The sequence below is a fragment of the Chenopodium album genome, chromosome 19 (genome assembly GCF_948465745.1).
Source record: "Chenopodium album chromosome 19, dcCheAlbu1.1, whole genome shotgun sequence".
Classification (NCBI taxonomy): domain Eukaryota; kingdom Viridiplantae; phylum Streptophyta; class Magnoliopsida; order Caryophyllales; family Amaranthaceae; genus Chenopodium; species Chenopodium album.
In genome coordinates, this window is record NC_137852.1 from 8,808,862 (window position 1) to 8,822,475 (window position 13,614).

Consider the following 13,614-nt stretch of genomic DNA (forward strand, 5'->3'; position numbering starts at 1 on the left):
TTTTAGTAACGTTACTAGTTTAAGGTCCCGTGCATTTGCACGGTTTTACTTAATCAAATTATGAATTACAATGTTACTATAACATTAATATATATATATATATATATATATATATATATATATATATAAAATTAAAACAAATACTTGAATTTCTCTTCAAAAAAAAAAATTAACTTGAATTAATATTATATTGTTATCAAAAGTTATTGATTATTAAACATTAAAATAAAACACTCAAATTTAATGATTATACTGTTTTATATGAGAATAAAATTTATGTTAATTATAACCCATGCAATGTCATTATATACCCCATATTTCCCTATTTGTTGGCATGTTTTGACCGGCACAATATTTTATAGTATACTATAACCGGAAAAATATTTTATACAAATTTAATTGACTTAACTTTTATGACAATTAATAATTAAGGCTTTTTAATTTTTGTTTTATATTTATGTTTATAGTTATTGAATTGTAGCGTTATTATTATAAATAAATCAAAAAATTTATAGTAAAAGCTAAAGTGTCTAATCCTGGTTGGAGCAAAAAAAAAAAAAAAAAACTTTTAAGGAAAAAATACATTGTAGAATGATACGAAGTACGGGATTAGTACATTATTCTAATTTAATATATTACCTTATATGTTTGTTTATTATAGAAAATTACCTATTATAAAAAATTATAAAAAAAAAATATGCATATAGAATATATTTCGAATATGAATGCCAAATTGAAGGTCAAATATTATAGATTATATAAATTGATATTAATGAAGATTTTGTACAAAAAGGGTAAAAAAAAAAGGAAAGAAAAAAGTGGCGGGAAAATTTTTAATCAGAACATGACAAGTGTCATGTCATATTCGTTTTTAGTATTATGTAATTGATTGATTGATTGATAGGAACATAACTTTTTACTTCCTCCAAAATTTTTAGAATAACGACCCTTAATCCCTTAAAGCTGTATAAAAGATTTTTTTTTTTTTTTTTTTTTTTTTTTTTTTTTTTTTTTTTGACAAGGGCATAAAAGAATTTAAAATAGAAAGATCAAGAATTATTATTATCTAATTTAATACCATTATGGAGTGTTGGAAATAATCAACAACACCAATGAGGCAATGAGTGATATTGGAACCATCACTTGCAGGCTTGCAGCTTTTCACTACCAATACAACAAAATTCCAAAATAGCTACATCGTTGAACTTAACTCTTTTTTAGATTTCATAAACAATTTTTTTTGTTTTTTGATAAACAAATTGGTAGGCTTCTTATAGTTCAAACCCAACTCATATGAACTCAAGGGACACCTTACGCATTCACTTCAATTTTAGCCAAATTTCCGAAATTCGCCTAAACCGTGAATATAAGCCTTTAATTTTAGACAGTTTTTTTACTTTGTGAAATAGAAAATGAAACAAGTGTAGGTGTTTCCCATAGATGCAAAGACACCACAAGAGTTTATTTGTGTTATGGAACCGTCCACTTTGTCTTTAAATTGCCAATTTACGCATTCGGAATCTACATCCCCTTTCATATACAAGCAACGGAAGGAAAAAGTGGTCGGGGCTCTTCTCATGAAACCTGGTCCAAAAGTGTATTACTACGTACTTGCTCCTTGTTTAATACTTCGTAAATGAAATGTTTTCCTTGTGCACGTATGCCAATGCAATACATTGACTTATAACATTTTATATTATCAATAAGTAAAAATTAGTTCCCTTTTGATACTCTCTTATGAGTAATTTTCACGGGAATTTATAAATACAAATAAGAATAGTAAAAGTATATTGAAAAATTTAAGTGACATTGGGTGTGAAAAAAAAATAGAGAATGAAACTACGAAAGTAATAAAAGTTATGCATACTTTCACAAAAATAAAAGAAAAAAATAAAATAAATAAAAATAAAAAACTCATTTTCCCCTGTTTTAATTTTTGGCCTTTCATACGCTGCAGTTCTCTGTCTCTCTCTCCTCCATTGAAGCGTACCGCCGTACTCTGAACTCCCCATTGAAGCGCCTTCTGAGGTAAGATGATTTTCCATAGTCTTGGGTTTTTTCACCCTATACTTAATTTAATTTAATTGTTTGCATTGTCAATTAGGGTTTCATTCAAGTTGGGTTCTTTGAATTATTGATTTTTAAATATAATTGCTAGAATTTTTTAGTGTGCTATTGACGTTGATATTCTTAACTAAGAATAATTTCGTGTGAGCCTAATTTCGTACTTTATTCAAATTTAAATTGCTAATGTGTTGATCAGTTGAGTTTATAAACACTTCCTGTTTTGTTGGTATATTGTTTAATTTGCTTAATTATTACTTTGTTTGTTAATCTAGAGCAGAGGGATTATTTGGGTTATGCTTCCTTTTGCTCTCTTTGTGTTTATTTTAATTTTTAATAAGTTTGGCAATATGGCCTGGTTGTTTGAGGGGATTTTTGGTTAAGTTTTGGTGTTCATGGATTTGCTGTACTTTGGTGTGTGGGGGATATGGGGTCATTTCTCTTATTGTGGAGGTCAAGTTACAGACCAGGGTTTAGATTGTTGGCTCCAAAATCAAGCTTTAGAATTTTGGTTCTGTACTTCTGTTGTTGGTGTGTGCCACCTATAGTCTGTGGTGGCCGGAGCTTCGGTTTAAGGGTGATGGAAGAGATCTTTGGAGAACCAAATCATGGCAATTTTCATCTTATATTACAGTCTATTTTAGATGTGGGTTGTTTGATTGCTATGGTAGTGTGTGTTAGGTTGGGGGTTAAAAAGAATTCCTTAACCTCGTATTTGGTGATGATGGCCAAGATAGCCATGATCGTTGTTAACCAAACTTGAAGGAGACTCCTCACTTGGAAATATTGAGGGAAGCAAGTTCCTCCTTGTCGGCCAACAGTCTCCTAATCAGGAGATGTCCAATGTAGAGTTACTAGGGAAGGTAACTCATGGTCAAAGATCCCAAGATGTAAGTTGTATGTTGGGGCCTTGGGATGACCTTATTGGCGAATGTAGGTTCTCGCCTTTTGTGACATGGCAATCAAGTTTTGAATTTGTATTCGGCTCACATCTTCTTCCATTGATATGGTTTACTAGCCTTCTATGCTAATTCCGATTTCAATTTCCTCCCCTTTTTCAATCCGTCCTGGATACTGTATATTGGTAGCAAGTTCTTGAATTACAGGTAAGTCTTAATGGGCTTTGTCTTGCTGGTTTATTGATCACCACAAGTTTTTTCTACTTTCAGTTTTTTGGATTTGTCAGAGTCAGTTTAGTGTAGTATAGGGTTCCAGACTTGAGAGCAAGTGTCTAGCCCACAAACGGAACTAAAAATCTTATAGGCTATTGTGCTGAGCTTGAAATTTGAGGCATCTTGAATTGAACCTGCTTAAATCTTATTGAGCTCAAGTCGATCGGGCCTGGCTCGTAATTATTAGCTCCCCTAATGAATTCTTCTTAATGTTTATATGCGGATGTGGAAAAAGCTTTTAAAGTTTTGAGGCAAATTTGTTAGATTTGTGTATTTGGCATATTTGTTAAAGTTTTAAATTGAAATAACACAAAGTGATTTGCCAATTAATACCACAAATTTATTTCTATTCCCATGATTATGAGTTTATGACTGCCAACCAAACAGGTCGTTAAGGTATACTGTAGTCAAGTTGTTATACACCTTACTTATTGATCACTGTGCGCTCGCTCACTTTGCTTCCTTGCAAGTCTGCAATGCATAGCTACATTTGTTTCCAAGAGCTTCAGAGCGATATCTGAACTCTACATTGACATGTATTTATGAACTCTTTTTTTAGAAATCTTAGTTGTACTTGTTGTCTTTTGCCTTTTGTGTATGTATTTTGGTAGTGAATGCTAGATTACTAGTTACAAACATTTAGCTGGTTTGATTTATTTGTCTTGCTGATGAAATTGTTGGTAAGCTCGGAGGGCCCTGAAAAATAGTCCTTTGTAGTGTCAAAATATGAGCTTGACTAATGCACATGTTGTATCATCATCTATTGCATTGCTATAATATGCTTTTTGTTGACCATTCTGCATCAACCCCTGTGTAATTTCAGGATAGTTGATTGATTATCTACTACATACAGCAGCCAACTGTAGAAAATGCCTAAAAAGAAGTCTTCAAAGGCAACTAATGCTCCGAAAGAAGAACCTGATACTCAACTAGAAAAACTATCTGCTAACTCAAAAAAGGCGGACGAAACTGATATGCCTAAAAAGAAGTCTTCAAAGGCATCCAATGCTCCAAATGAAGAAACTGATGCTCAACAAGAAAAACCATCTGCTGGTTTAAAAAAGACCGACGAAATTGATAGCATCTTTGCAAGCCGGAAGAAGAAGAAGGCTGAGCAAGAAAAGGCTGAAAGAACTAGCAACATAAATGAAAAATCGAAGAAAATAAAGAAAAAGATGAAGAGGAGCCTAAAAGAAAATGAAGCTTTGAACCCTGACTCCAAGCCTAGAAGGAGAACAAATGACGGACTTGCTATTTACTCAGAAGAAGAGCTGAGACTTAACAGTCAAGATGGTGGTAACACTGGAGAATGCCCTTTTGATTGTTCTTGTTGCTTTTAAGATCATACTTCTGGGAATTTTATTTATGATTTTTCTGTTCTTAGTAGAAAATTTTCAAACATGGCACTGTGATCTACCTTTGTTTTCTGCTTGTCAACCCAGTAAAACACATTTGACATCTGTACAAGCAATTTTGATGCAGTATTGTTTCGCATTTTTTCCTGGCTTGGCTATTGATTCAAATGAAGCTTCTACTGTTCTAACTTCCAAGTAGTCATAGACTTGTAGTTCATGTTATTTTGTAGCTCGGGTAAGATGATGCCTAAAAGTATCATATATTCGGATGTATCATGCATATGATAAATCTACACTCTTGCTCATTGCTCATTATGAGCTCTTCTAAACGAATAAATGTAGAAACAATTATGTACAGTCTCCTGCGAATGTTATTAACCAGAAATTCTTGAACAAAAATCAAGGTCTAGCCTATTTTTTTCATATTTTTGACAGGGATTGACCAAAAGTCCGAAATAATATGAATCCCTGCATAGATAAAATCGCGACTTTCTATAAATCTCTTTGGCTAACAAGGTATAATAGCTTCGTTAATGTAGTAGAGATGCATATGTGGTGATATAAAGGAGAGATACAGTAGAATTGTAATGGATAAGAGTTTCAGCAACACATTGATAAATGGGAGAACTGCTTTTTATATAACGCTAAAAACTAAGTAATCATCAACAAAAGGGGTGGTGGCGCAGTTGGCTAGCGCGTAGGTCTCATAGCTAAGTTGAGTGATCCTGAGGTCGAGAGTTCGAGCCTCTCTCACCCCATTAATGTTTTTGTTTTTTAAAAGCTTTTTTTAAGATCCTTTCTACATCAGATAATCTGGTTACGTTTATTCTTGGGGTAGCTTTCCTAGAAACTATGCCTTTTTATCTTCTGCTATTTAAGCTTTTGATCTTAGATTTGACATGATCAAATCATGTTTACGCCAAAACGAAAAAACCTCTATTAATGTTGGGTGCTAAACGAGTAGCAATTAATAAAGAACGTAGCATCTATAATTTATGACAAATATTGATGTAAACGATCCATTCATAATCCATCTTATAATCTTAATTACTTTGAGCCCTTGGAGAATCCAAACATTGAAAGCTATTACTCATGCTTTTAAGACCCTCACGAAAACTGAAGTGAGCAAGGTAATGGCACGGTGTTTAGGTCACCTAAGGTACTCTACCAAAACATTGGTACTAGCAAGAACACTGGATGGTGTCCAAAGGCCTCATCAAACCCGTAGAAAGTTAATGGTTCACAAGTATGCTGTATGCAGCATATTAGGTATGCCCAAAGCTGGTTCTAAACAAACAGCTTTGATTCACCTAAGTTCAAATTAGCCCTTTGACAAACCCAACTGAAGGCTACAATTCACAGCCCTCCAGCCCCAAAACCCTCTCAAGTAGAACAGAATCGTGAAAGAATAGGTTGCAGAGGCCCTCAACATGAGTGAAAAAAAGATGATTGCAAAAGGCCTTGGATCCATAGCACACCTAGACTAGACCAATGACAAAATATGAAACAATATCGTCCGATTCGTACCCCATGGCAGCTCGCTAACATACAGCCATAGAGGCTCCTTCTCCTATGTCCGGAGCATGCATCTTCATATACAGTTATACACAGAAGTCCAATACTCAAACACCCGATGAACAGAGTCATGTGAATAATGTGATCCTCAAAAGGTTCTACCATGTACCTTGAACCCCCAAATGGAGTACTGGTTAATGGTTCTATTAAGACAAATCATTTCCATGTGTGTTAAACCCAAAGATCAGCTGAAAAACCAAATAACAGCTGAAAAACCAAATAACAGCTGAATCACAATATGAATCTTGTACTTTCATGACTTTTAGTATAGGTAATCTTCAGCTGTACTTACACAACTGTACTTCTTAACAGTATAGATTAACCTAATGAGGATGTTCATCGGACTTACACAACTGTACTTCTAAACAGTGTAGATTACAAATTTCATGAACTGTAATTTCACATAATCACCTGTTATATTTATTCAAAATTTAGGTATAACTGCAAAAAATCCCAAAACATTGCTGCAAAAATATCAAATGGCAAAAAAGTTGTTTTATTTCATTTCAATATAGTTCAGTACAAAGATTACAAACTACAAAGCATCAACTAGTACAAGTGTAACTGCAACAAAACTTATAACTAAAAGACTTCGCCTGCTAAAGAAAACAAGAGCCAACCTTGAACCTGCATCATAAAAAAAAGATACAACCTAACAAAACTAAACATCCGGTTAAAAACAGCATTAGCCAAAAATATGTCACAGAAAAGCCAAACTTGCTAACCACAAAGAATGGTGTACAAGCATTAAATCCTGCATCTATCGTTTTCGGAGAAGAAACTAATGTCAAAGGGAATAAAAACATCTGATATTGCACATTAATCAGATATAACTATCCCTCCTCTCCAAACTCAAAATTCGATCTTTATCGTGTTTAAAAGTTCATCAAACATTACTTCAATTCGTTTAAAGTTAATAGTTTATCTCAGAAGCCAAGCGTTAACAAGAATATTGCATCGAAGATCCGACACATAGTCGGACCATCTTATATGTTAAGGCCTCATCACTGATCATTAACAAAAGATTACTCAATAAACTACTTATAACAAATGTCCGAAGACATCAAGGTGAAAGGAACGAGGCAATTAACACATTCCTTATCATAAAATGATTCATTCGATTCAAGGGATGTTATCCCAATTTTAATCTAAGCCTCTGTCTGAACCAAATGATTCTTGATCAACCATTTAGTTATTCGAAGGCTAAGTATACATCTTAGCTAACGTCTCTAATTCTTTTTATTTGCAACAAAAGGGTATTTTATACAAGATACCAAATGTTGCAAATAAAAAGAAACGGAGGTAATATAACACGAAACAAATCAAGACGAGCTCGGACATTTAAAATAAATGTCCAAGGCTGCTTGGAGGACAATCAATAGTGAAAAACAATAGTCCCCTCAAAAAGGCCTTGGCATAATAAGGATCAAATATAACATATGACCCAAATTAATTTATGCCCCTTAACTAAACCAATATGAAACCTTAATTCATTCATAAGGCTACTCTTTAGAGGCAATAATGTCCTTAATACACCCATCAATACACTCAAATTTAACACTTCTAACAAATTCTAAATTACAAAAATTGAGGCAAAAATTAATTTAAATGTGGCAAATTTAGGCAAATAATTGAAGCATGAAACAATAGGATAATTTCAAGCAAATGACAAAAATTTGACTAGTTTTAATATTGGCTCCTAGCGGCAGTCAATTTAACCATTAAACTGGTATATGCTGCTGACTCTTTGAAGGAGCCGTGCAATAAATCTTTCATCTACAAGCACTTTCATTGATAAAAAAATAACAATTATTGATTTTTCTGGGAAATTTGGAAATTAATAAATGAAATAAAAACAAGATTAATATAGCTAATTTAAATTTGAAGGGAAATTATAGAGAAAAATAAAAGAAATTCCCTCCAATCGTGATGAATAGCATAAGTATTGGCACCGTGCAAAAGGTATATAATTATTGAACTTTAACTAATACCCGTGTCTGAAATATGCCAAATTTTTACCCTAAATCACAATTTTTCGAATCAAAATCATAAAAAAAAAACAACGATTAAGAAGATACCTGAAAATCAAAGATGGGTTTTTGGTTTTGAGAAGATTATATAAATAACAATAAAATGGGGAAGATTTGTAGAAGTTGCAGTTAATAATTGAGCAGTTTAGATGCGAGATAGAAAGAAGAGGGAGGAAGATGAGATGAGTGGGTGTTGATAGTGAAAAACGGCGTCGAATTATATAGATGAAATTTGGGAACTGTATAAACCCTAATGCATCAAGGCCCAACTCGTTCATAATCCTCTACATTCCATAAAAAAGATTTATTTAAAAACACAAACTTTCATTTTCATTTCGGGGTTATTTGGTTAAGGGTTACTCAGTTAGTCATGGATTACTCACTCAGTTAGGAGTTACTCGGTCATAGGTTACTTGGCCGGTCAGGATAAGACGATGGGTCATGGATTACTCAATCAGGGGTTACTTGGTTACTGTGATTTACTTTGTCGGTCAAGAATTACTCGTGTTTTAGCTGGCCACATCCAAAAGTTGTTTAGAAATAACCACCTTATTCATCTATTGTTTTTAACGTTTTTTTTTATACAAAAAATTTAACACATACTATTTTCAAAAATATTAATGTATTGTATGATTGAGAGTTTAATTCCCATAAGAATTATATTTCACGGGAAATAAATTCCTTAATGAAATTGAAATTCCCATAATTTTGTTTACCAAGGGGGTTAGGGTATTTACTTCTCATGATTTGTGGAAAATTAAAATTACCTTGGATTCTTACTTTTCCCATTTTTATTTGTTTTGCGTCAACTAAATAACTACACATTTTATCAATTCCCATAAATTTTTAATTTTATCAATTTCCATAAATTTTCAGTTTCCCATTTTACAATGTCAACCAAACAGGCTAAACATTCCCACCAAATTGCCCAAAGTCATCTATATGACGTTTGTGTAAATTTTGAGGTTTCAGGGCTCGGTGGCGAAAAGCCTTGAGTTCCTAACGGATACATCTCGGGGTTATAAAATACCGTTTGAAACCATATATAATCATTATATGTTGTCATAAACGTCCGTGGTAGGCTTGGTTAACGAAAACACTACAAGTTGTGAACGGGTAAAATAACCGTTTAAGGGCATATTCGACCGACCCAATTGGACTCCCGGAGGGTATTAGGGACCAATGTAAACATCTCGGCAATTATTATTCCGGGCCGAGCGAAAAAAAGTCAAAAAATTACAAAATTGAAGGCTATAATCCGCCCTTTTTTTGAGGAAATTTTGAGGTTTCGAAGTTCGGTGGCGAAAAGTGTTGAGATCATAGGGGATAAATCTTGGGGTCATATAATGTCGTTTGAAACCATATATGATCATTATATGTTGTCATAAACGTACGTGCTAGCCTTGAGTTTACGAAATCACTACAAGTTGTGAACGGGTAAAAAGTCGTTTAAGGGCATATTGGATGGTTCCACCGACCTAATTGGACTCCCAATGGAAATTTAGGAACATGGTAAACATCTCGGCAATTTTTATTTTCGGGCGAAAAAAAGGTAAAAAAAAAATTACAAAATTGAAGACTACAATCCACGCTTTTTGAGGAAATTTTGTGGTTAAAGGCCTGGTGACGAAAAGCCTTAATACTCTAAGGGATACATCTCGGGGTCAAATAATGTTGTTTGAAACCTTATATGATCATTATATGTTGTCATAAACGTCTGTGGTAGTTTGAGTTTACGAAATCACCAGAAGTGGTGAACAGGTAAATAGACCGTTTAAGGGCATATTGAATAGTTCTACTGACCTAATTAAACTCACGGAAGGTATTAGGGACCATGATTAACATCTTGGCAATTTTTATTTCTGTGCAAAAATAGTTTACTCGCTCCGTGTTTTTTTAAGTAATACATATTCCATTTCCGGCCGTGTTTTTTTAAGTGATACATTTCCTTTTTTGGAAAAACAATACATTAAAATATTATATCTCTCTCCTCTCATGGTCTCCACCCAAATCCACTACTACTTTTTTATTATATCTTTCCTCTCACATATATTACTTTTCAATAAACTATTTACCCCACTATCTTTCTTTAGCAATTTTTTAATACTCCACTATCCCACCTACCTCTTATTTTATTTAAGTCAATTAAATTTCCTAAAACTATGTGCCGGTCAATATGTATCACTTAAAAAAACACGGAGGGAGTAAAAAATTACAAAATAGAAGGGTATAATCCACGCTTTTTGAAGAAAATTTGATGCTTAGGGGCCCGGTGGCAAAAAGCCTTAAGACCCTATGGGATACATCAAGGTGTCATATATTGTATGATCTTTATATGTTGTCATAAACGTCTGTGGTAGGCTTGAATTTATGAAATCACTACAAGTTGGGAACGGGTAAAATAACCGTTTAAGGGAATATTGGATGGTTCCACCGACCCAATTGGACTTCCGGAGGGTATTAAGGACCAAGGTAAACATCTCGGCAATTATCGTTTATGGGTCGGGCGAAAAAAACTCAAAAGGTTACAAAATTAAAGGCTATAATCCACCTTTTTTTGGGAAAGTTTTGAGGATTCGAGGTCTGGTGGCGAAAAGTGTTGAGACGCTAGGGAATCATCTTGGGTCATATGCTGTTTGAAACCATATATGATCATTATATGTTGTCATAAACGTACGTGATAAGCTTGAATTTACGAGAATGCTACAAGTTGTGAACGGGTAAAATGACCATTTAAGGGTGTATTGGATGGTTTTATCGACCCAATTGGAGTCCTAGAGGGTATTAGGGACCATGGTAAACATACATCTCGGCAATTTTTATTTCCAAGCGAAAAAAGTCAAAAAATTACAAAATTGAAGGCTATAAATCCACGCATATTGAGGAAATTTTGATATTTAGGGGCCTGGTGGCGAAAAGTCTTAAGACCCTATGGGATACATCTCGATGTCATATAATGCCGTTTGAAACCTTATATGATCTTTATATGTTGTCAAAAACGTCCGTGTGCTAGGCTTGAGTTTACGAAATCACTTCAAGTTATGAACGAGTAAAATGACAGTTTAAGGGCACATAGGATGGTTTCATCGACCCAACTAGACTCCGAGATGGTATTAGGGACTACGGTAAACATATCAGCAATTTTTTATTCCCGGCATAAAAGGACAAAATATTACAAAATTGAAGGTCTAATTTGCATTAATTTCATATATTATGTCTTTAACTAGTACTAAAATTGATATTAAGAAAAATGGAAAATAAAAATCTAACCTTTGCACTTTTTCCTTATAAAAATCCAACCTTCATTTATTACTCAAAAATCCAACCTTTATACCCCTCCTTCTCCTACAGGTCCATTTTACCTATGACCAGATAAACAGGTTAAATTTTTTTTTTTTTTTAATTCTCTTATTTTCCCTTCTCACTCCTCTCACCTCAGAAACCACCAAGCCCACCTCCGCCACCACCACTCTTCACTATCGTTTCACCTCTCCTCCCCTCCATCACTCTCATTCTCCCTCCCTCTCTATCCCTCCCTCACCTCTTCCTCCATGGATCAACCCTCACCCTCGGCTCCAGCGACATCGGGCTTGCGAATCCAAGAAATCAGAAAAAGCAAATCCCCTAATATTTGAATTTGGGGCAGGCATATGGGTTCGTGGAGGGGTAGGGGAGTCAAGGCCTTCGAAGGGTGGGATGGGCAAGTGATGGACGGTCGGGAAAAGGGCGTTTATTTGGGCTGTTTTCAGGCAGACCGAGGAGGTTTTAAAAGGGAGGTTTTTTTCATTTTTTTTGGTGGCTGGGCGGTTTGCGGGGTTTGGGTTTGGAGTTGGTGGCTGGGCGGTGGAGTTGGTGGCTAGGTGGTGGAGTTGGTGGTTGTGCGTTTTTGTGGTGGTTGGGCGTGTGTGTTGGTGGCAGGGGAAGGTGGTGGTGGTGTGTGTTGGGTTTCGGTGGGCTGTGCATTGGTTTCGGTGGGTTGTGCGCGTGCAGGGGAGGGACGGGGAAAGGGAGTGGTGGCAGGGGAATGTGGTGGTGGTGGAAAAGGGGATTCTGATTTTTTTTTTGTTTTTTTCTTTTTCTTTTAATTATTTTTTTTTAAAAACTTATTAACCTATTAATAGCTGACATGTGGCATATAACCTAGGAAAACCGATCATCAATAGGGACCTGTTGGAGAAAGAGGGGTATAAAGGTTGGATTTTTAAGGAATAAAATGAAGGTTGGATTTTTGTTAGGAAAAAGTGTATAGATTGGATTTTTCTTTTCCATTTTTCCTTGATATTATTGTTTAAAACATGCTTAACTATTAATCCCTCCGTCCCCAAATGAAAGTTCCTTATGGGAATTAAAAAATTTACATAAAAGTAGTAAAATTATATTGAAAATATAAATTTTACATTGAGTATGTAAATTAGTAAGAGAAAAAGTAATAAAAGTACATTGAACAACAAAATTTACATGTGAAAGTTAAATTTTCTCGAATATTGTTGTAATTGGAGGGAGTTTTGATAAAAAAAATTGATATTCATTGTGTTTGGAAAAAACAATTGGGACTATCAATTTGTGACTAAAAATAGGTCATAAGTGACTATCATTTGGGGACAGAGGGAGTATTATGAAGAATTATAGTTCATATGTATTTTAATAGTTTTCTTAAATTTTATCGTTTTCTGACCTATAGTTTACAATTCTAAATTAAGCATCTATATTAGTTCACTATTGAGTTAATCAATGTAAATAATGACATCTGGTTCTCTAATAAAAATAATGTAAATAATGTTAGATTTAGATGATTATATCAATTTTTTGAAAAATTTCCCAAAGAGATAAACTAAAAGAAGAACAACAAATTATAACTAATACATGTTTATTAACTTCGTTCTTTTTTTTTTTTTTTTTTTTTTTTTATAAGAACTATTGACTTGGTATCTTCGTATGAGATTGAATTATGCTGAATTGGCTATTGAATACTTTATCCCAACTCAATATGTATGTTTGTTGTAAAAAAACGCAATTGAACATTTGAAAGAGAAGAACATACAATGTCGTCATGAGGGAATCGGGAATCTGGTGGAAAAAAATTAATGTTTTCGGATATAGTAGGTGGTAAAATTGAGATAAACTAAAGGAAGAACAACAAATTATAAGTTTATAACTAATATAGTTTATTGACTTAATTATCATCGTGTGAGATTGAATTATGTTGAATTTGCTACTTAATGCTTTATCCTAATCAATATTCATGTTTGTTGTAAAAAATGCAATTGAACATTTGAAAGAGAAGAACATACAATGACGTCATGAGTTAATTGGGGATCTGGTGGAAAAAAAATTTAATGTTTTTAGTGAAATGGGAAAAATAATTGGTAATAATCGTTTTACATTTGTTTCATAATAATTACGGAGTATTCTTTCAAA

The 13,614-nt window shown here is 33.8% G+C and overlaps 1 protein-coding gene and 5 non-coding genes across 6 annotated transcripts; 2 read left to right on the top strand and 4 right to left on the bottom strand.

Moving 5' to 3' along the window:
• Window positions 1–1,899: 1,899 nt before the first annotated feature.
• Window positions 1,900–4,749, top strand: LOC145595263 (uncharacterized). Its single transcript, XM_081651649.1, has 2 exons — window positions 1,900–2,028; window positions 4,060–4,749. The coding sequence occupies exon 2, from the start codon at window positions 4,106–4,108 to the stop codon at window positions 4,574–4,576; it is 471 nt and encodes a 156-aa protein (XP_081507775.1). The 5' UTR covers window positions 1,900–2,028; window positions 4,060–4,105; the 3' UTR covers window positions 4,577–4,749.
• A 513-nt stretch (window positions 4,750–5,262) lies between these two features.
• Window positions 5,263–5,349, top strand: TRNAM-CAU (transfer RNA methionine (anticodon CAU)). The gene is given in 2 exon segments: window positions 5,263–5,300; window positions 5,314–5,349. It is a non-coding gene; the product is annotated as a tRNA-Met (tRNA).
• A 1,512-nt stretch (window positions 5,350–6,861) lies between these two features.
• Window positions 6,862–6,970, bottom strand: LOC145596360 (small nucleolar RNA snoR98). Its single transcript, XR_014103203.1, has one exon. It is a non-coding gene; the product is annotated as a small nucleolar RNA snoR98 (small nucleolar RNA).
• Window positions 6,971–7,087: 117 nt separating this feature from the next.
• On the bottom strand, window positions 7,088–7,180 carry LOC145596336 (small nucleolar RNA R24). Its single transcript, XR_014103181.1, has one exon. It is a non-coding gene; the product is annotated as a small nucleolar RNA R24 (small nucleolar RNA).
• Window positions 7,181–7,232: 52 nt separating this feature from the next.
• On the bottom strand, window positions 7,233–7,373 carry LOC145596379 (small nucleolar RNA snoR138). The gene has a single exon (XR_014103220.1). It is a non-coding gene; the product is annotated as a small nucleolar RNA snoR138 (small nucleolar RNA).
• Window positions 7,374–7,514: 141 nt separating this feature from the next.
• LOC145596369 (small nucleolar RNA U19) lies at window positions 7,515–7,644 on the bottom strand. The gene has a single exon (XR_014103212.1). It is a non-coding gene; the product is annotated as a small nucleolar RNA U19 (small nucleolar RNA).
• Window positions 7,645–13,614: the final 5,970 nt, after the last annotated feature.